Genomic DNA, 22,143 nt, shown 5'->3' with positions numbered 1-22,143 from the left:
GTAGTTTGCTAAAGGTGCTTGTAAGTGCGGCTCTGTGGGAGATAAATGACAGTTTCCAGGATTCTTTGGGGCAAGCCACATATGGTTTAAATGTGCTTGTGGATGTGGATGTGGCTGTGGATGTGGCGTTGTGAAGCAGGCGGTTCCCAAAGCTTTGCTTTCTCTTTGAAAAGGACAATCAGGTGAAAGTTGGTGCCCTTTCTCTTAGGCTCTCCACAAAATAGAAATTGCTAACCAGGCAGAAGATGGGATGGAGAGGATGAGAATAGTTGCCCATTTTTTGCCTGTGGCAATGACCGCTCTTAGCATGTGGCCCCTGGAAAGTTGCTTGTGAGGCTGGGATGAAAAATGTTTTCACTCCATTACAGATATTGCACATACAGGCACAACCACTAGCTTATGTGAAGTTTGAACTGGCCCTTCAATTCCCCTTTGGAACTCCCTCCTGCTACAGGAGCTGCCTCTCTCATCCTTTTGGCACCTGCTGAAGACTTTCCTCTTTCAAAAAGTCTTCCAAGTGGAATTGTCCCCCCGCTCCCCATTTATTATCCTAGTCAGTGCTTGTACCGGCTATGCAACTTTATTTATATATGAAATTCATGTATATATAATGCATTGTGAAATCAGTTTGAGAAGGGAGACATTAACTGAACGAACGAATAAACAAATAAATACATCTCAATCAAAGTGTCATTTCCACAATATAGTCAACGGGGAAACATGATGTTTTCAGCTACTCTGAAGCAGGACTCTGCTTTGGATCTTAACCAAAGTGAGAGGACAATTTGAAGAACTGGACCAAACTGGGCTGCTGCTAAAGACCTAAAGTGAATTCTAAAGTGACTCCTTCCCCCTACCGCCACACACACCTCTAATGCTGCTTTCACTTCAAAATTGAAATTTGCTCTAGAAAGGAAACTTTCCATTCTATATTCAGGGATGCACTGCTGGCTCAGAAGCAGCACATGAGGGTTAAATTTTTATTTTTAACACGGTACTTTTGGCCTGGGCAGTTCTGCTTCTCAGCTAGTCCCACCAAAGCCAAAAGCAGTGTGTGAAATGCTACTTTTTATTCATATTCCCTCTGAGGCCTGCTCTCCTTTCACAATGGGAGGGCAGCTGCCAGGTCAGGGCTGTCAGCAGAGACTCACATGCCACTTCCAATTAGAGGTGGGGAACAGAGGGAATTGCAAGTGGGGACCTTGAAACTTCGAGGTTGCCAAAGTTGCACAAACTGCGGCGGACATAGGCGCAGCCTCCCCCATCCCAACATGGAGCCATAAGTTCTCACAAACAGCAACTCCATGCAAGTGGATCATGGTTGCAAGCCCATTAGCAGCCCTTGCCTATTTTCAAGGCTCTCTATTGTACCCACCATACATGTGAGCAGAGACCAAGAAAAAGACAATTAGTTCATCCCTGTCCATGGTGCTGAAGGAAACCACAAAGCTCCCACCTAGGGGTTGACGTCTGCTATCTCAAACCTCTTGCTGCTGCAGAGTGAAGAATTCATCCCTTTATTATTATACCCCTCTCCATCAACCAGCCACTGCTGCTAAACTGATAAGCCCATTAGAGACCATTAAAAGCAAAATTCTTTTAATAGCTGGATGGGATATTATTATTTCTTTCGCAGTGTGGTCTACCTAATGGTTTGGAGTAAAAATTGGTCTTTTATTGAATCTCCCCTTTCTGAATTGGTTTCTGCTGCCTTTGGGGATTCAGCTCACGTTGCTGGCCTTATACTGTACAGCACGCCATAATGATGCCTCAAGTTCTGTGTTGTTGTTTTCTCCCTGCGTTTGAAGCTGTTGTAACTGTTTGCTGGCTGCGAAATAACCCATACCATTATCTCATTTCATCTTGCCAGTTCTGTCAGGACATGCTAAAGAACAACCTGAGAGCCTGTTAATCTTGCAGTGAAATGGTTGGAAGTTTTAAGTGGTGAATTTTCTGCTGCACTCGAGTTTGCTCAGCCTGTTTTTAATTGGAACCAAGAAAGCAGCTGGCATGCTAATATTGAATGCCCCGCAATTGCAAATTGATGGCAAATACAGATGCAGGAATTTACGAATGTGGCTGATGATGGGCTGGGGGAGGGGAGGGAGAGGAGGGGAAGGTCAGGCCCAATTTGACAGTAGCAAATACAAAAAAAAAAAGATGGATGGAAGGAAGGAAGGAAGATGTATATCTTATGGAATTCCTTGTGCTGCCTCTTAAGAAAGAAAGGCTTTAATGAATGAATCAGTAGACTTTGCACAAATGTAGCTGCTATTGGAGCCAGTCTGGATTGATTAAAAATGCATTCAGCACAATGTGCTGGAAAGCTTAACAAGACCGTGCAGGACATAGCAGCAAGAGAATGGCTGCTTTCTGACAATATCTTCACCATGTGGCAAACTGAGGACCAAAATGTATATCAGCAGCGAACATCTGTTTGTTTGGAGGAGCTGTATATACCTCCTGTTAATATGGAAATACAAAAGCAGTGGTTTGCTGTTTCTTAGGATATCGAATTCTAGGGGCAGGCTGAAGAGCCCCAGCCTCTTGGTTGCAATTGTGGGATTTTAGTCCCTTCCTTAATATAACCTGTCGAGACCCTGAGATCTTCACTGTCCAGGTTCTCCTGCCTAATGAGGTAAAGTGGGTGGCGATTACAGAAAGAGGTTTTTATTGTGGTGGCCTCCCAGTTGCAGAATGTTCTCCCCAGAGATGGTTACTTGGCATCAGTGTAATGTAATGACCTTTTTTAAAAATAAGAAAGGTATAGTTCATTATAATTCTTGTAGCTATTTTGTTCGTTTTAATGCTGTGTTAGTTTTAGTGCTGATTTATATTATTTGTGTTTATCTTATGCAGTTTTGTGATGGTTTCATTCTGGCTTTATCTTGACATTTGTGCTGCCATAGGTGTTTTATTTTTGTATCTTTTTTGGGTTTTTTAGGTTTGATTGTATTTTTTTATTTTATTTTACCAGTTTTAAATTTGTGAGACTACCCAGAGGACATACAATGGTTGAAGGCCATTGGATGATAAGAGCTGGGAGAGATCCCTGCCTGAAATCCCGGAGAGCCACTGCCTCCAGGCATTTAACCGAGTTAAATGGATTCTCCTGCATTGCAGGGGATTGGACTAGATGACCTTTGGGATACCTTCCAACTCTACAATTCTATGATTCCATGGCCAATCATCTGACTCTGTATATGAGAGCTTCCTATGTTCCAAATGTTCCTTTGTTCATTGTTTGAGCCTTATATGCCTATAACAGAGATTTAAACCAAGATCTAAGAAATAGCTTAGATATTTTCTCACAATTCAAATGCCTTCCACAGATCACCACCACTGGAAATGCCCTTGATCATCTTTTTAAAATTCCTTCCCACCTTCTGATTCACAACTTTACATTCAATAATACATCTAGGACTTCCCCACACATAATCCCCAGCCTTGCTTCTCTTGTTCCGAACTGGTTTCCTACTAACAACACTAAGAAGCTATTGTGCTTTGCTCTCTGAACAGTTGACAGGCGACATCCTGTCAGCAATTTAAGCTCATTCTAGCCAAATAACACTCTTAAACCCCCTCCATAAGTTTTCCTCACTTCAATCACAACAGACAACAACGCCATCAAGATTTGTAAACTCAGCATCACATCTTCACCTTTGCCCTTCACGTCTCTCTCCAGACCTTCATTTTCCGGCTGCTTCTGAATCTTGTCAATTCATCTGGCAATAACTGCTACTCATTCAGAGAGCTAAATCATTGAGACTATGACTGTCTTGCATTTCGATGACTACTGTGAACATATCTCTCTGGCCTTGACCAGTGGAAGACTGCCTCATTAATAAATACATTCTAAATGTTGCCACTAAGGTAATTTCTCTACGTCATCTCTATGCATACAACACCTTCACTTCTTCAATTAAAACAAACATAAACCACTTATCTCCCCCCCCCAAGGTCTTATGTGCTCCATTGATAACTCTTATAAGTCATTCACTGACACATTCCATTTTGGTGTTGCCACGGATGTCCACAGCAACATTGAGACTTTGGCTTGTGTGTTACATGATACAGTGGTATGGAAAACTTGTTCCCATGTATTTTAGTGCACACCATTCATGTTTACAAGGGAAAGATCTCACACTAGACAGAAATCCAGGGGCAACTGAATCCCATTAGCACAAGTGGGGCAGAAGACAGGAAGAGCAACAGTATGTGGAGCCAAATCTGATGGCAGACAGAGTCCTTTCTCCTTCCTACTGAGTTCTACAAGGACATCACTGGGACTTAAGAGGAGGAAGCTGACACTCAGTGCCACCACATGGACTGTATGTAAGTAAGAGGGCAGCAGGGGGCTGAATAAGAGCAGATGGAGGTCCATGGGGCACTACCCCATTTACCATAATGGATCAGCCTCCACTTCAGAAAAATGTCTTTATTTTCCATCAAGGCAATCACAAATTGGCCTATTTGGACTATCCACCTCTTAGAAATAATTTTTCTAATGATAGGTATGGCAGAGGGAGAGGGCAGTGATTGTCATCAGGATTACTGTGCATGTGGATGTGAGGTTTACCCCTTCCATTCCCATGTGTGAGCCAGATGAAAATTATTCTGCCGCACAACAAGGAGCGTCAGAAAAAAAGGTACCATTGGCACCAAGGGGAGTCTCTCTCCTACCCACAATAAGGCTCAGAGTGCACAGGAAGGTAATACAATTCAGTACAAGCTTAAAGGTAAAGGTACCCCTGCCCGTACGGGCCAGTCGTGTCCGACTCTGGTTGTGCGCCCATCTCACTTCAGAGGCCGGGGGCCAGCGCTGTCCGGAGACACTTCCGGGTCATGTGGCCAGCGTGACGAAGCTGCTCTGGCGAGCCAGCACCAGCACAGCACACGGAAACGCCGTTTACCTTCCCGCTATAAAGCGGTACCTATTTATCTACTTGCACTTAGGGGTGCATTCGAACTGCTAGGTGGGCAGGAGCTGGGACTGAAAGACGGGAGCTCACCCCGCTGCGGGGATTCGAACCGCCGACCATACGATCGGCAAGTCCTAGGCACTGAGGTTTTACCCACAGCGCCACCCGCTTCCCTTTTTCAGTACAAGCTTAGAGTGATGTAAAATATCAGAAATGGCTACTGAGCACTAGCCCTGCGCCAGGTGACCTCTTCCTTATAGGAAGGGATTTTTTTCAACGAGTACAACAGCATACCCCAAGGCAGCAATATATTTTGTTGTTCTTAGTCTTGGCTTGTTTTTCACCCTCAAAGAAATAAATTGATTACTTCTATGTTGTTTTAAGAGTGGTAGGGCAACATATTCTGTAAAATGAGGTTGCAGGTGCAGGTTGCAGAATGCATCCCAACAGGAAAAGGTCTTCCAGATAAAATGGCAAAGGATGACTGCAATGAGTTAACCTACCCTCAGGTGGCGCAATGGGTCAGTGCAGCTGGCTGTTAACCAGAAGGTTGGTGGTTCAAGCCCACCCAGGGATAGCTGTGGGCAGGATTCCTGCCTAGCAGGGGGTTGGAGTAGATGACTCTCTGGGTCCCTTCCAACTTACAATTCTGTGATACTCACGTTGAATGTCAATGGTGACAGAGGTCTCCTTTCCATTGGGAATGGCCTTGTTGGTAGCTCGGCAGACGATGGTCTGGCCGTTCTCAATGTCGGATGGGGAGACAAACAGTGTGCTCATAATGCTCTCTCTCTTGCCGTCGCGAAGCACTGTCTGCAGAAGAAAACAGAAGTCAACAGTTACCACTTTGGGGAAGAGATGACCGATCTACAGCGACGTGTTGCAGGTTTTGGAACAGGACCAGCCTTTGGCTTTGGAACTGCACCTATTGATTGAAAGCCTATTTCCTTGCATTTTCATTAAAATAAATGCCCAAGGCAGCTAACAAACAGAACACTGTCAAACCCAACAATAAAATACACATGCACACAACTAGCTAACTATAAAAGAGACAAGAGGGAGCAGATAAAACATTTCAATTACCGAGACAAGGAGATTAAAAGTGAAAGCTCAACATGCCAAATGCATCTTGGAATGCCATCAGATTTTTTTTTTTGGGGGGGATGGGGGTGGTTAGACAAACCTTCCTTGGCAGTTTCAAAGTCTACCTGTAACCTACTTGATTAGCAGTTTCTGCAACAATATACGAACCAAACCACAGGCATCCTTCAAAATCTGCACCACTCCAAATTTTGAGGCGCCCTTCTCCAACCAAGTAATGTTTACAGAAACGCATGTGCATTTAAAAAATGCATATATTTAAGAAAATAGCATACAAAAAAAATTGCCATCCTCTGGAGCCAGACCTGCCCTCTTGCATTAATTTCGGATGTTTGTCACTTATTCCAATGTGCACTTTCAGTCGGCACGTTTAATCCTGTCTAGTCAGACAGGCCAGGCATATGAATAAAATAGAATATTTAAAAGCTCATTAACACACCACACTGAAGGTGCTTCTTCACGCCTATCAAGAGGGCACCCGTGTCTGTGGTGCTCCAGAGCCAACCCTTCACACTTCCAAATACCAGAGGTTGCCCAGGTGTGCTCACTGGGGAGCTGGAATTCTAAAGCTTTGCCTTCCCTGTAATGCTTTATGAGAGGAGCAGGAACGCGGCTTGGCACAGAATTAATCTGCTGTCAGATTTGATCTGAATCTTTCACTTGGCTTCCTGGTAGCTACATCGGGCTCTGGGAATTGAGATATATTCAGCCCAGACAGGTGCCCAAGTGCAGACTGTAATGCTCACCTGCCTGGGCCTTTCATAAAGCTAATCTCATCCCATGCTAAGAAGACAGTGGCAGACTTTGGGGTCTCAAATTTCAGTGGTGCCCTGTGCAATGCCAAAATTCAGTGCCTTCTTCTGCTTCTAAATCATAGTTGCTGTGTCCTCTGTGCAGCCCCAGAGGCTCAGCGCCCAGTGCAACCAAACTGGTTGCACTCCTGTAAATCTGTCTCTGACTGTGGGACCCTGCAGGGCTTGGTAAGGCTCCAGGGAGATTGCAACCATTGTGGTGCCCTCTAGAGGGTTTGGACTACAACTCCCATCATCCCCAAATGGGGGCTGGGAGCATTATAACATCTGGAGAGGCTCACACTAGCTACCCCTGCCTCTGAGAAGTTTGATTGTGACAGACATGCTTCTCTGTGGACACATGCAGTTTGGCTGGAGAAGTGAGTGTTTCTGGCATGTGCAAAATGACAATAGCAGCAGCAGCAATTTTGATATTTTTTTTTTACTTGCCCTTCACCATGAGGCTCCAGGAAGGGTTGTTGCTATTGTTGTTGTTAATTTATTTATTAAAGTTGCCAGTCACTTTGTACAAAAGAAGAACTCTTAAAGCAACTTAACAAATAAAATCAATTTATTGTTTTAAAACAATGGTTTAACGATTTAAAACTGCACTATTTTTAAAAAATCCTTTCTGTTCGTTTGTTTCTGAGCCACTGCATATGCCCCCTGCCCCACAATAAGAACATAAGAACATCCTGGATGGATTAAAGCAAAGCAGCCTCTCTCTCCCATCAGTCCCAGACAGCATGGTTAATGGAAAGGGATGATGGGAGCTGGAGTCCCAAACATCTGGAGAGCACCAGGTTGGAAAAGGCTGGCCTAACAGTTCATTTAAATCAGGGATGGGGAACTGGTAGTCCTCCAGATCTTGATGGACTCCAACTCCCATTATCCTTGACCACTGAGCATCTTGGCTACGGTTCATGGAACTTGGAGTCCAACAGCATCTGGAAGGCCACGTATTAACCATCTCTGATCTTGACCAAAATTCTGTTTCCAGCAAGGCACCATGACAGCTACTGTCCTTATCTAGCTCCTGGTATTTAGAGGCATACTGCCACTAAGCATGGAAGCTCCATCTCAATATCCTATCTAATAACCATTAATTTTGTTTCAGAAGCTTGGAAATCACAGGAAATCTTGATCAACTGCCCTTGCACACATCTTAATAAATTCCCTTTCTCTACCTTACGGACATACCCAACTGTGTACTTCCTGGCTGTTTATCCTTGCCATGGATAATCAGCAAAGTCTTCAAATCAGAACGATTTGAAGGCACTGAAAAACCAACCAGTCTGAGCTTCCTTGAGAAGTTCAGGGTTAAACCATCTGGAAGTGACTGACGTTCCATGCAATGGAATATTACCATTCCATTCAGCGCCTTTTGGATTGACCCACCCATTGTGCATCCTTGTAAATGCAGCTACATAGATCTCAATGTACCAGGCATGGCATTATCTCAAAGGACTGGGGGAAAGCACATACAATAGGAACATAAAAACAAGCCTGAAGGAGGCCCCAACCCGCTCACAGGCCCTTGTATGATCAGTGGAAACAGTTGGTCCTGGCAATTATTAACCACTCTCAATTCCACTCTGATAATTGCCACCTGCCCAGATTTTAACTTGTCTGAATTAATTTTAAGATGTATTTTAATTAATTGATGTCTGTTTTTATGCTTATTGTGTTGTTTTTATGATGTTAACCACTCTGAGCCTGGCCTCGGACGGGGAGGGTGGGATACAAACAAACAAACAAACAAACAAACAAACAAACAAACAATAATAATAAAGGCAGCCTTGTACTGAGTTAGTCTATCTAGCTCAGTATTGTCTACACAGACTGGCAGCAACTGGCAAGGGTTACAGAAAGCCTCTTCCAGGACTATCCAGCGATGCAAGGGATTGAACCCAGGGCATTCTGCAAACAAGGCAGATGCTCTACCACTGAGCTATGGCCCTTCCCCTAAACAGGCACTGGCTGGAGCTACTACACAAATCACATGCTACCCATTCCAACCTGCTGCCATTTTGACTCTGTCCTGATTCCCCCAAAGCCAGGAGGAATGTTTCTACCTGGGCTGGGTTTTAGCATGGTGGAGTTCAGGCAGTGGACTAACATCATGCTTATAGCTATTTAACTGGACTTTAATTGAATTTTAATAGACTTTTAATGGGACATGCAACATTTTATAATATTTATAGAGAATATTAATCTGTTGCCAACCCCCCCCCCAGCCTTTGGTAATGAGGAAACGGAGCACTGAAATAGGAAGGCGGTTTTAGGAGATGACAAGTGGATGCATATTCAAGCCTACAGGAAGAGGAACTTAGTAGGGGGGCAAATACTGAGGAGTGTGTGAGCCACAGCTGCCCATACGAATATAAGAAGAGTGCTGCAGGATCAAGCCAAGGGCCCATTTAGTCCAGCGCTCCATTCACCCACTGCAATTTCCAGCAAAGACTCTCCTCCCTGAAAGAGAGGGGAGTGGTTATGTGTGGAGTCCGAGCACCGCCCAACAGGGGGCATTGCCCCCTGCCTCCAGCTCACCTGGCTGGCGCTCATGCCCCCCCCCGGTGGCCACGCAACCAGGGGCCGCGGAGGGGGCGTGTTCAGCAGCCTTTTGCTGCAGTGCCAGCCTTTCCCTGGCCTCATTCCCCGTCGTCGCCCCGTCGCGAGTCACCCACCCTCCACTCCCTTTTAGTTAGGGCTTAGGTCATTGGCCTTGCTATGGACCTTAGGTTGGTCGCCCTGGTTGCCCGGGGGGCCTGGTAGGAGTTTTTCCATTTGGCATTAGGCTTTTGGTTTTTTCGCCTACCTCGTAGCAATCGTCACAACTTTTGTGGTATTGGTGGGTAGGTTAGGCATTGGAATAATGTGTTGTGGTGTGTCGAAGTGCTAGGTGTGGCCATCGCCTATGCCTTCAATTTTTAGGTATATTCCGTTAAAGGAATCTGGCGGTCGTGTATTCTGTCCGATGCCTGCTTGGCGGGAGGCCATGGCACGACCCTCGGTGACAGCAGGGGTGAGCCTATAGTTGGATTAGCATCAACAGGCTTCACCTACTGGTGAATAAACCCACTTGTTTCGATCCAATGCCTAAGCCAATACCTTTTCATTGCTGTAATCAATAAAGTTGTGGCCTTTTCTAGCCCATCAACCTTATATCACGTGTCCTTGTGTTTTCATTTCACTTTGCGGGGGTCGGGTCCTCGAACCACAACTGGTACTGAAAGGCATACTGGCTCAAACAGTGTAGGTGGAGCTGTTCTTTTGGTCTTATGCTGGCTTCTTTCTCCATCCTCACTTTCATGCCTTGCTGCATTCCATTCTTCCTCCAGGAGGGAACAAGCCTACAAAAAGCGGAGGCGGGGAGCAGAGGAGGATCCAAATGCAAAATGCTCTACCAGAACCAGGGGAAGGGGAAAAAAAACCCTTCTCTTGACAGACTTGCATATTAATGGGCTAGACAGGAATTAATTCCATCCAAGTCAGAGGAGGGGGGAGGTCAGCCCTTTTGCGGTTCTAATTAGCATCGGCTGCTGCCCGAGATTCCGGGAGACAAGGTCAAGCTGTGGACTTAATTGTTCTGCTGTGTCCACATGGCATTTGGGGAAGAGGAAATGTGTGCTTGTTGTGTTGATCAAGATTACACAAGAAGGGGGTGGGGAGGAAATATTCTGTGAGAAACACAGGGAAGGGATTTGAAATCGCCACTGCACAAACAGTGCCATCATGCTGCGCTTTAAAAATCAGTGGTCCCCCACTCCCACCCCCACATCATCTCACATCCACCTTCTTTCTCCTGCAGCTTTGGTACACAGCAACCCGTTGGCCATTTCCTGAGAGATTGCTGATGGCAGGAGAAATGAAATGTCTTAGGATTTGGGTGCAATAAAGCAAGAATCCTCCTATAATACTGCAGGCAAATCAGATGGCGGTGAGAGAAAGGTCACGCCGCTTATGCAAATCAGATGCTGGATTCTCCGATAGCAAGCAGAAGGCCTGGAGGAAGAGGCTGGCTAATGCAGATGAAGCTGCAGGCAGGCAACAGAGGCGGCCTGGACCAGAGCATGCTGCCGCTAGCCAAGGACTGAAATCCAAGAGACGGTTTGTGCATCTTATTTTGCAAAGGAAGGATATGGGATTTTGTTTCTGCCTTCCTCTCCTGCCCCTGATCCCTGGCCACTGTTAGTGTAAACTGATCAGCATGCAAATCAGCTTTCCGAACAACCTCCCTCCATCATGAGACTGAAAACCCACACTATGTTCACTAACAATATAACTAACGTTGCTGGGCTTTAGTCATCATTCGCTCTGTGAAAATGCACTGAGTTCGTTCATGGCTGCTGCCCACATTCAAGATTCCTGTGCATTCATCAGAAGGTAAGAAGGTGTTAGGAAAGAATTGTGATTCAATAGCAGAGCATCTACTTTGCACACAAAAGGTCCCAGGTTCAGTCCCTGGCATTTCCAGGTAGGGCTGGGAGACATCACTGTCTGAAATCCTGGAGAGCCGCTGCCAGCCAGTATACTGAGCTATGGCTTTGACTCAGTGTAAGGCAGCTTACTATGTTCCTAACAGAACATGCACATGCACAAATGTATGCATCTAGGCTGGATAGCTCAGTTGGCAGAACATAAGACTCTTGATCCCAGGGTTCCTGGGATCCTGCATTGTAGAAAGTTGGATTAGATGACCCTTGTGGCTCCTTCCAACTCTACAATTCTATGATTCTATGCATGTAGGGTCTCTGTGCAGTTGGAGGCTCAATTCAGGGTCCCTAATTGCACGTGGTCATTTGAGCAAGGCTCTTGTGACAGCCTAAACTGGGTTCTTAGATTATAGGTCAAAGTGCAACATGCTGCTGCAGAAGGGACCAGCACAATTAGGGATGTTTGAAGGCACTGCTTTCCTTTCCGCCCTATATTAGCCGCATGCAGCACTGTTTCCATTTTGCTTCAGTTCCGCTTCTGACAAAAACTACTTTATGCACCTCACTGTCCTCTGTGACAAAATTACACAATTTGCATACCTTATGTAATGAATTATGCAAATTACATGAACTACATAAATTAAACTGTTGTTACATTATTCCACTCCATTTTAGTGCAAAAGAAACACGTTGCAAATGGGGAGGGATGTGATCAATTACATATCTCTCAACTGTAGACTGAAAGCAACCATGGCAAGAGGATCTCAGCAGCTGAGATGGAGAATCAGGCAGTCTGTAAGGTACTTGGGGCCCAGATTGTGGGAAGAACATGGGACAAATAAGCCGACACTGGAAATCTTAGATTCTATTTCTGTTTTCGTTGGAATTCTCCAACATTCCTACCAGCCCTTTGGCTCATTTCTGCTTTGAAATCTGATGTTCATGAAAGCTGAAACATCTGGAAATTGATGTCAGAATTAGTTATCCTTTTATCTTTCCCAGGAAGTAATCCATGTGCAGGATGAGACAGGAACATAGTACAGGAGGATATTAGCTTATTGAAATACGTTGTCTATTCCATTCCATAGGCTCGAGGAAGGTCATCATTTTGTTAAATAAAAATACATATTAAAATGTGTGTGTGCTCCATTAAAGTATATGTAGTACAAATTAAAATCCAATTAAATAGGCATAAAAATAACATTAACTGGCCTACTCCTCTGCTGCCTTAACCTCAGAGATACCATAAATAACCCCTTTCACTTTGCCTCCTTGCAGTACAGATGTGGCACATAGTTTCTACCAGCCCTACTTTCTTGGAAAGGCTGTATCCCAGAGAATCCTCCCTGCATGTGGAAGATCTCAGCATCTCTAGGTAGGGCTGCTGAAATTTTGGAGAGCCATTGCCCATCAGTGCAGGCAGCACTGAGCTAGGTGGACCCATCTGACTTAGTTTGACTTCATCTAAGGCAGCTTCCAATGTTCCTCTGTCCTAGGAAAGGCCAGGTTAGTAGGTACCAAGGATAGGGCCTTTTCAGTTGTGATCCTACATCTTTGGAACTCCCTCCTCCAAAAGTTTCCTTTGGCCCCCTGTGGGTTTCAAACAGATCCTTTGAAGTTTTTTTATTCCATCAAGCTTTTCAAATATTTTGCCGCTGGCTCACTACATTTTAGCCAGGTGCTTTTTAATGGATTGTTTATAATACATGTCAAATTAATGTTTCAATCCCAGTTATTATTATTGTTTTTTAAACTGCCTTGTGAGGGCTTGGCCCTCAAAGGTGGGATGCAAAGAGGACAGGTAAAGGGTAAAGGGACCCTGACCATTAGGTCCAGTCGTGGATGACTCTGGGGTTGCGGCACTCATCTCAATTTGCTGGCCAAGGGAGCAGGCATACAGCTTCCGGGTCATGTGGCCAGCATGACTAAGCTGCTTCTGGTGAACCAGAGCAGCGCACGGAAACGCCATTTACCTTCCTGCTGGAGCGGTACCTATTTATCTACTTGCACTTTGATGTGCTTTCGAACTGCTAGGTTGGCAGGAGCAGGGACCGAGCAATGGGAGCTCACCCCATCGATGGGAATTGAACCGCCAACCTTCTGATTGGCAAGCCCTAGGCTCTGTGCTTTAACCCATCCAGCAAAGAAGATGCTCTACCACTAAACTAGGGGCTTTCTCCAAATATTTGGCAAAGGGATGTAAATATGCACTCATACTGTAGCAAAAACTTCAAGATGGCCAAAGACAAAGTTGCGCTTGAAAGGTATGAAGGTGATATGGGCACCTCAGTGATTGTTACGTATAAATACAGAGAGATCACTGTGGTTTCTTTTGCTCCCTGCGCTCATGCACTTCTCACCTGCCTGAGAGGCTCCTTAGTGGCATTTCCAGCAGAAGAATTTTCTTTTCAGTGGAAACAAACTCTTAGAAACTAATATAAATGCTGCACTTGGGCACAGAACACTCTTTGAGAAATTGTAGCCTGGTGTCAAGCTCACAGCAGGGGACGTAAGGAGGCTACACAGACCGGCTAAGGCCTCCACACCTGCACTGGAGACCATTTTGCCCTGAATAATGTTTATTTTGTCAAAATGCTTGCTTTAAAAATTCTGTTCCTGTGCTCGCTCACAATCCATTTCACCAAGCTGCCTGCCATCACCTCTGCCCATATGCAGAGGCAGTTTCAGGCCATCTGAGAAAGCTTGTAATGTTATTGCTGCAATTAAAATGCACTGGCAGCCTTATAACCAACGTTGCTCGGGAATTCTAAGAAACAAACAAACAAAGACGACAACAGTTTTGAAATTAGCGGTTTAAATCCGTACAGTATTGAAAGGTTCGGTCCACCATCTTGAGTCAAAATGGTATCCATTTATGTATCTAAACAAGGGTGAAAATACGCTCCTTGATCTCAAAAATCATGTTGCTAAATTTGGACAAGCTGTCCAAATGCACTGCGAACAGAGAAACAAAGCACTTTTCAAAATACATAGTAGAAGGGGAGTTTCTGATCATTAGGAAAATAATAATAATTTCCCTCTCTATACTGATTAGTATAGAGTTCCCTTCTCTCTATACCAATTAGTTTCTGGGCTCAATTCAATGTGTTGGTTTTGACCTATAAAGCGTTACGTGGCTCAGGACCCCAATACCTCAAGGGCCTCTTTTCAGTGGCTGGGCTTTTATATGTCTGTGTGTGTTTAATCATCATTTTGTTATGACCTTGGAGATCTGATCTCCCTCCTCTACCTTTCCCCTCTCCTCTCCTTTTCTTTTTCAAGAGGGGCAACTCTGCTAACTTTTACTGTTTTTGGTGCAGTAGAATCTAGAAGCACCTTAAAGAAAAATGGATTCATTATGGCCCAAGCTTTGGGGGACTTCAGTCCATCAGATGCATGAAGTGTTATCCTGAGAGACAGGTATGCATACACACACTTGGTTTGTGGCAATGGGGATTGTAAACAGTGAGGTCAGAGGGAAATGAAACACAGAAAAGTACAAGCATTGATAATCATGTAATTAACTGTAGCCATTCACAGCTGATATCCTGGCAATTAACAGATACAGTGAGATGTTTAAGGGGGGGAAATCATTGATCTCAAATCAATCAATCAATCAATCAATCAATCAATCAATCAATAGCATTGAACCTCCTGCTGTATTGTGATTTAGCAGACCTAGAATTCTAGTGTTAAGCAAATTAACAAATACAGTGTGATAAAAACTCCTTCCTCAATTCAATCCACAGCTGATAGCATCAAACTCTTGATGTGTTGTAACTCTGCAGACCAGGGATTCTATTGCTGTGAGACAGGGATAATATATCTCTGTCCCACCACAAAAAGTCCTCCCAGTCTAGGATGTGAGGGCATTTGAGGCAACTTAGCTAAGCGGGTCTGGACTGGGTCAATGCCTGGTTCAGGGGTCTGCAACCTTTAAGACAAAAAGAGCCACTTGGACCCGTTTCCGAAGGAAAAAAAACACCTGGGAGCCGCAAAACCATTGTGACATTTAAAGCATGCGCGACGCTGCCCTCTGATCTGACAGTGGGCGGGAAGGTGACGTTGGGATGGTGCGTGACTAACGCACGCACCGTCCCCATGCGACATCACAGCCAGTACAGCGCCCGCCACAGTGGGGAGTGTCGGGGCGCACAATGTGCCTCCTCCCCTCGCTAGTATCTGCCCCGGAGCCACGGCAAAGGTGTAAAAGAGCCACGTGCGGCTCCGGAGCCGCAGGTTGCAGACCCCTGGTTGAAAGACCCTTTGGGAATGCTATGTATGGAACCTCGAGTTCCATGATGGAAGATTGTAGAAATATATTTTTTTTTACTAATAATGTGACTTGAGTTCTCCCTGTGAAGGTCCATCTCTAGGTCAGCCAAGTCATCACCACCTGGGTGGGCCTTAGCTGTCCTCTTTGACGCCCACCCTGACCCCAGTGCCAAATCTCAGACCCTTACCTTGGAATAGGTTGCTCCATTTATTACTTCTCCTCTCCTCATCCAAATAATGGATGCTGCTGGTTTAGCATTGTCTGCGTGGCAGGTCAGATTCAGAGGATCTCCAGCTCGCAGACTAATGACGGGCCCTCCAATAATTATGGGATCATCCGGAGGCACTGTAGAGAAAACAGAGTGTGGTGCAATTTATGAGCTTCAGAACAAAACCCACCAGATTAGAGAGGGGGCAGGATATACCGATCCAAGAGAATAAGCATGACACAATATGCTGAAATCCACACTTGATCTGCAGAATGAATCAGCCAAGCTGAGGAGGCATAAAAAAGGGAAAAAAAGATTGCTTCTGGCAGCATCAGCACCAGCCATGTCGCCAACAGTACAATAACAAGGTGTTGTACAATAGGGGTGCATTGAAATATAGTTTCATAATAAGGCACTTCATACATGGAGAACTTGCTGTAACCCAATAAAGAGATGTACACAAAGGGATTTAAAGCACATTGTATAACATGCTTTGATCACATATTTGTTCCCCTATTCAAGGCATTTGGTTAAAGGGTGATACAGAGGGTGAGTTTTCTCCCAACTCAATACTTTTTGTCTGGTGCTGCTGTTATTCTAGTGCACACAATTGCTGATTTTTGAGGTCAAAATGAAAAATGTGCATTTATTCGGGACTAAATCATCCAGAACTTGAAACGTGACCTTTTGTGGAAGAAACCTCCATTGTGCAGGGTGTGAATACCAGTTTGGTATGCGAATATGGAAACTAATACATGGGGGAGGGATTTATTGTAGATTATGAATACAGATTTTTTATTTAGTTTAAAAATAATATGAAAAAAGTTTCTGTGGTTAGCTGGGTTACCCTTTGGAGTGCACGGGGAATGCTGAACATGGCTGCTTATTTCTCCCACTTGCTCAGCCCCACCCCCTTCCTTTATTTTTTCACATGTTACAACAAAACAAGGAGAGGGAGAGCAAATGTGATGTAGGTGTGCACCCTCTTATTTTGTTATTGCAAGAGTGATTTGGACTTACTGCATTCCCGGTATAACTTACATGGGCTGTACTAAGCTGGAAGGGTGAACATGTGAAGAAGTTGAATCTTATTCAGTTTGATTGATTCCTACCTCCTAGTATTTATTCATTTACTTACACATGCTGTGACATGTTCCTTATCGCTGCCCAAGGTCCCCAGGATCCTCACAGCCCCAGAGTGAGTCTTATCTCCAAACAGTGAGTCCCTTACTCTTAACAATTGGGTCCTCTTTTCATCACTAGATCCTGCTTCCATAACAAACTTCCTACAGCTCTCCTACCTCACCACTGGGGTTGCTAGATCCAGATCCAGCTCTTTGTTGTTGCTTCCAACCACCTCCTCCTTTTTGCTAAAGCTGTCCTCATGATCTAAGCTTCTTTCTGCCTTCTGCCCCCACGGCTCCAGGCTCCTACCCTCTTTGCCCAAGACTGTCTCAGCCATGTCTGAGGATCAGACCTGCATAGCCAAAAAGATTCCTCACCCTGGGTTTTTAGGAGAGGAAGGTGGATGCCATCAAAGGGACATGCTCTCCATCAAGGCTGTTGGTTGAAATCAATCATATTTAACAGCCTAAGGTATTTAGGGAACAAAGAATCTGATTTCCTTTCAATACATTACTAAGTGTACCAGCTTATTCCAGAGATGTTCTATTACTGTTTCTACACTAGACATTTATGGTATCTGCAGGTAGTCAACAGACAGTTTAGGCTTGGGATGGGTTTTCTTTGCTGAACCTTTATTGTCTGAGTGAGCTTTAGATATGAAAGCAATAACATATTTCCTCCACTTTATTTATTTACCACATCGCTGACGGGCTTCTCCTGCTGAGGTGCACACATATTACTTTATGAAGGCCGGGGGCAAAAGCTGTCATTTAGTCCAGAATGCAAAGCAAGAGATTTGGTCTAAAACAAAGAACAGTGGTGTATAACTAGATTATTTCATTCTATTTGAGACATGAATCAGAGCACTGGGCGACAGCTTTCGCAGCTGAAGCCGTGAATATGTTCATGTAGCTCCGTTTGTGTGTCTGTTCCAGGAGGATGTGGAGCATCAATTTTAGGTTGAAATGGGATGTTACAAGAGTCATCAAGAACCCACTGCCTAGAATCACTTCTCTGCTATTTCTTGTAATGTCTACTGTAACATTGTGCAAGCACTGAGAGCCCTGCATAAGTCCTTCAAATTGAGAACTCGGGTGGTTGAGTGTCGACACTATTGCATGCAGAATGGCAGTACCGATAAATAAGAGACAGGGATTAGCATGCCTGGGAGAATTCTGAGGTATGCAAAAGTACTAAATATTAGGAGGAAAAACCAAAGCAAATGCGCACCAAGCATGCTCAGTGGTTTCAAGGAGCCACAGAATGTTGGATGTCAATTGTGCAATTCTGTTAAGAGGTAACTATCCTGACGCGGGTGGCACTGTGGGTTAAACCACAGAGCCTAGGACTTGCCGATCAGAAGGTTGACGGTTCGAATCCCTGCGACGGTTGCTCGGTCCCTGCTCCTGCCAACCTAGCAGTTTGAAAGCCTGAAGTGCAAGTAGATAAATAGGTACTGCTCCGGCGGGAAGGTAAACAGCGTTTCTGTGTGCTGCTCTGGTTCGCCAGAAGCAGCTTAGACATGCTGGCCACATGACCCGGAAGCTGTACGCCGGCTCCCTCGGCCAGTAAAGCGAGATGAGCACCGCAACCCCAGAGTCGTCCGCGACTGGACCTAATGGCCAGGGGCCCCTTTACCTTTACCTACACTGCGGCTTTTTGTTCCAGGTCCCACTTCTCCTCTGTCTCCCCTATGATACAAACTAATGGGATGTATCTAATGCTCTTGTGCTAGCAGATGGGTGGGTTTTAAAACTGTGCAGCAGAGGAAACCAAGTCACCAGCTGTGCCAGCAGAAACTAATTGCACAACAGATTGAGCAACTAAGTCACCAGCAACCTACACATGCATTCTCTTGCTCAACAACTTTCCCCTGGTGCCAAACATTACACCAGCAGAACAAGGATAGGACTTTAACTAAGTGATTTTAACTTGGCACTAACTTGGATACAGACCAATTTGTTTATTTTAACAGATTGTCTTAATTTGCTTTAAACCTTAGCTGCATCGCACACAGATCTTTATTTAAAATCCTATTGATTGCCATTCCCTGTCACCTGAAAGATGAGCATTGGTCCTATTTTCTTCACAAACCTTGATTTTGACATTCTTCAGATTACAATATCATTGAATCACCCAAGTCTATAATTCTGGGGAAACCAGTCAGGCCAGTAAGGAAACCACTTAACAATAATAGGCCAGAGCAGGTCATATAGTATTTCCTAATTTATTTATTTTTTAAAAAGCATTCAAAAGCCACTTGCTCACTGGTCAGAGCAGAAGAGGATTCTCATAATGATTTGGAACAGGCCCACCAATAGTCAACAAACAAGTCTGAGGAAGGTACAATAAGAAGCCCTAAACCCAACTCTTCAGCAACGGTGGAAAGGCAGTTCTTTATACTTATTAGCACAATTGCAGGGACTATTTTTGTATTGTATCACCTGCCAACCTTCGCTTAATAAACAAGAGGCACTCCTCATCTCAAGGGAGGTTCTGCAGCTATCTCTCTTATCAAATAAGACTTTGCTGCGAATTTTGACTCGGATGACATCAGGGATTTTTCATCCTTCCTCTAGAAAAAAAACCTCCATCATTCAAATTGCCATCTTGACAGCTTGCTAGGAGTGTGTGTGTGTGTGTCTCCATCCCACATTACAGGCGCAAAAAAAAAAAAAGCATTTTCAGAGAAGCTGAGGCCTAGAGAGTTTATAGCACCCATGTGCCACTAAATTCTTACACTGCCATATATCTACGTGCCTTTAGATTTATAATCCACTCTTTCCACATAGGCTCAGAGCAAGCAGCAACATTATAAAAACAAGCTAACACCATAAAATTAGTGATGGGCGAATTCCCCTTGGCTTGCCTCAAAACACATTTTTTAGAGCTTTCAGAGACATTTTTTTAAAAAAAAAACAAACTTTAAGGCTCCCCCCCCCAAAGTATTCTCAAGGAAAGCTTAGAGGAAAACAAATGAACAATGGAGGGCACACCCCTTCCTTTTGAGCTGCTTGTACCCTCCTCATAAACAGCACCTCCATCTTTCAGAAGGGAGGAGGAGCAAGCAGTGCTGAGGAGAGCTTGCTAGAAAGAAGGGAAGCATTTTCAACCTCTCTTTATATGAAGGAGACACCCCCAGGCATGTTCAAAAGTGTCACTTCCTTTGGGTAATGTGGGGATTGGAAATTGCTCTGCCTCCAGGTTCAGACTCTGTTTTGAGCCAGAGCCACATCATATCCCTCAACTGTCCTGTTTTAAGTAGGACATCCCAGAATGAAAGAAGCCATCCTGGCTTCTGATTGGATCCTGGAATGTCCTTTATTTTGGTCCAGTGCTGTGGTGCAAGTCAGCTGGCTCACACCAGAGCACCGGATCAAAAAACCTTTTTTGTTTGTTTTGTGTCTCACCCTTTTGTGTGAATCAGTTAGCTCTCACGAGAGCTCAGGACCAAAAAAGGAGCAGGTTGTTGGAGGGTATGCCACATTTGAAAAGATCTGGGTGTATGCTTCTAGACAATGAAAATGATGCTAGTCCAAGTATGGTTATATGCTAGGAAGGGATGGGCAAATTTGTAAATACAGTGGTACCTCTGGTTGCGAATGGGATCCATTTTGGAGGCCTGTTCACAACATGATAAGAACACAACCCACGTCTGCGCACGTGTGGGTTGCGATTCGCTGCTTCTGTGCATGCACATGACGTCATTTTGCATGTCTGTGCATGCACAAGTGGTGAAACCCGAAAGTAACCCTTTCCGGTATTTCCAGGTCACCACGGGACGTATCCTGAAAGAACATAACATGAAGCAGACGTAACATGAGGTATGACTGTATCAGTTTCTCATTTTTCCAAGCTTAGGTTTCGTTCTCCACATCACTTTGCAATTTTTTTAAAAAGTCCTCATGAAAATTCACCAGCATTTTAGGGCAAACTTCTCCTGATGTACACATTTTCGTGCATTTTTTCCTAATACACAGTTTTGCAAAGCAATTGTGTCTAATATAAACCTAAGAGCTTGCTGGAGCAGTCCAATGGCCCATCTAGTCTAACATCTTGTTTTCACAGTGGCCACTTGAACGCCTGCTGAAATCTCACAAGCACGACCAGAACACAAAAAGCTTTCTCCCTTACTGTGGCTTCCAGCAACTCTCTCACTGAGCTATGGTTCTTCTCTGTATTTACAGCTTTCCCCCCAGATGATGGAGAACTGGGAACCTGGATACCTGGGTCAAGATGCTGTACCTGAGGTGAAATGGGATAAGATTCAGGTGGGCTTTTTGTGGTTATGTATTTTAAACCTCCAGAAAGGTGAATTGCTTATAGCACGGATGAGAACCAATTTAGAATATAAACACAAACTTTAAAAATTACACTATTAAAATAACATTAAGTCTCTTCATTAGAATACTGTACATGCGCACGTGCACGCACACACACTTTTATACCCAGTGAAAACATGGAGACTATACTGAGCATGAGTGACAAGGGTTCAGACCTAACTAAAATATGTGTATTAGCTGTGACTGCTCACTCTAAAGTATCAGAAATTTCACAAGAAGCTTTCCATTACTATGCTGAAATTAATCTGAAACCACTACGTTTGCCAAAGAATGCATCATGCTTCAGAGGTGGGAATCCGGATCTCATTTGTTCTGACTAGTAATATGTAGAGATGAGCAGATTATCCTCCTTTTCTTCTTCTTGAACTTTCCTACCAGAAATTCAGCTTATCCACAAAAATTCATAAACTTAATTTTCGAAATGCGCCGAGTTCCTTCAGCTCATTTCAGATTTTTTGCCCATTGACACTGATGCATATTGCTGAAGCACACTGCAAACAAACAAATCATATCGATGGGATTGCTTATATTATGGGTGAGGAACCTTGTTTGCTCCATGGGCCAGATCCTTATTGGGCTCAGCCTCATGGGCCAAATTTAGCAGGTGGATGGGATCACCCACCTGGCAATCACATGACATCACAATAATGTCATGTGCATGACACTTTCAAGTGCCAAAGTTGGGACTTCAAAACACTTTGCAAGGCACTGTTAAAAAGAAGGCTTTCTTCCCTTGTTTTAGCAGGGGTTTCCATGGATCCCCTCCTGAAGTGATGGTAAAATACCCTCTTTTTCAGCAGGAGAGTATAATGCACACCTTCTTCCGATTCAAGGAACAGTGCACCTGAGATTTGTCTGCAGAATGGGACCCAACTATTGTTTTAGCAGGGGATCCTATGCATGAATTTCATGAAATTCATTGCTAAAACAATGATTAAGGT

General features: G+C 44.4%; 1 protein-coding gene across 3 annotated transcripts in view; it reads right to left on the bottom strand.

The window, feature by feature from the left end:
- Nucleotides 1-22,143, bottom strand: part of KIRREL3 (kirre like nephrin family adhesion molecule 3) — a 767,195-nt gene that overhangs the window by 162,158 nt on the left and 582,894 nt on the right. For all 3 annotated transcript variants that reach the window (XM_082200407.1, XM_082200409.1, XM_082200408.1), the window contains 2 exons: nt 15,714-15,871; nt 5,585-5,735 (listed from right to left, as the gene is read on the bottom strand). In XM_082200407.1, the coding sequence (XP_082056533.1) occupies nt 5,585-5,735; nt 15,714-15,871 (309 nt within the window). The remainder of the gene's footprint in view (nt 1-5,584; nt 5,736-15,713; nt 15,872-22,143) is intronic.

The sequence above is a fragment of the Podarcis vaucheri genome (assembly GCF_965113315.1).
Source record: "Podarcis vaucheri genome assembly, chromosome: 15".
Lineage (NCBI taxonomy): Eukaryota > Metazoa > Chordata > Lepidosauria > Squamata > Lacertidae > Podarcis > Podarcis vaucheri.
The sequence above is the reverse complement of the archived record's forward strand: the minus strand, read 5'-3'. Positions and strand labels throughout refer to the sequence as shown.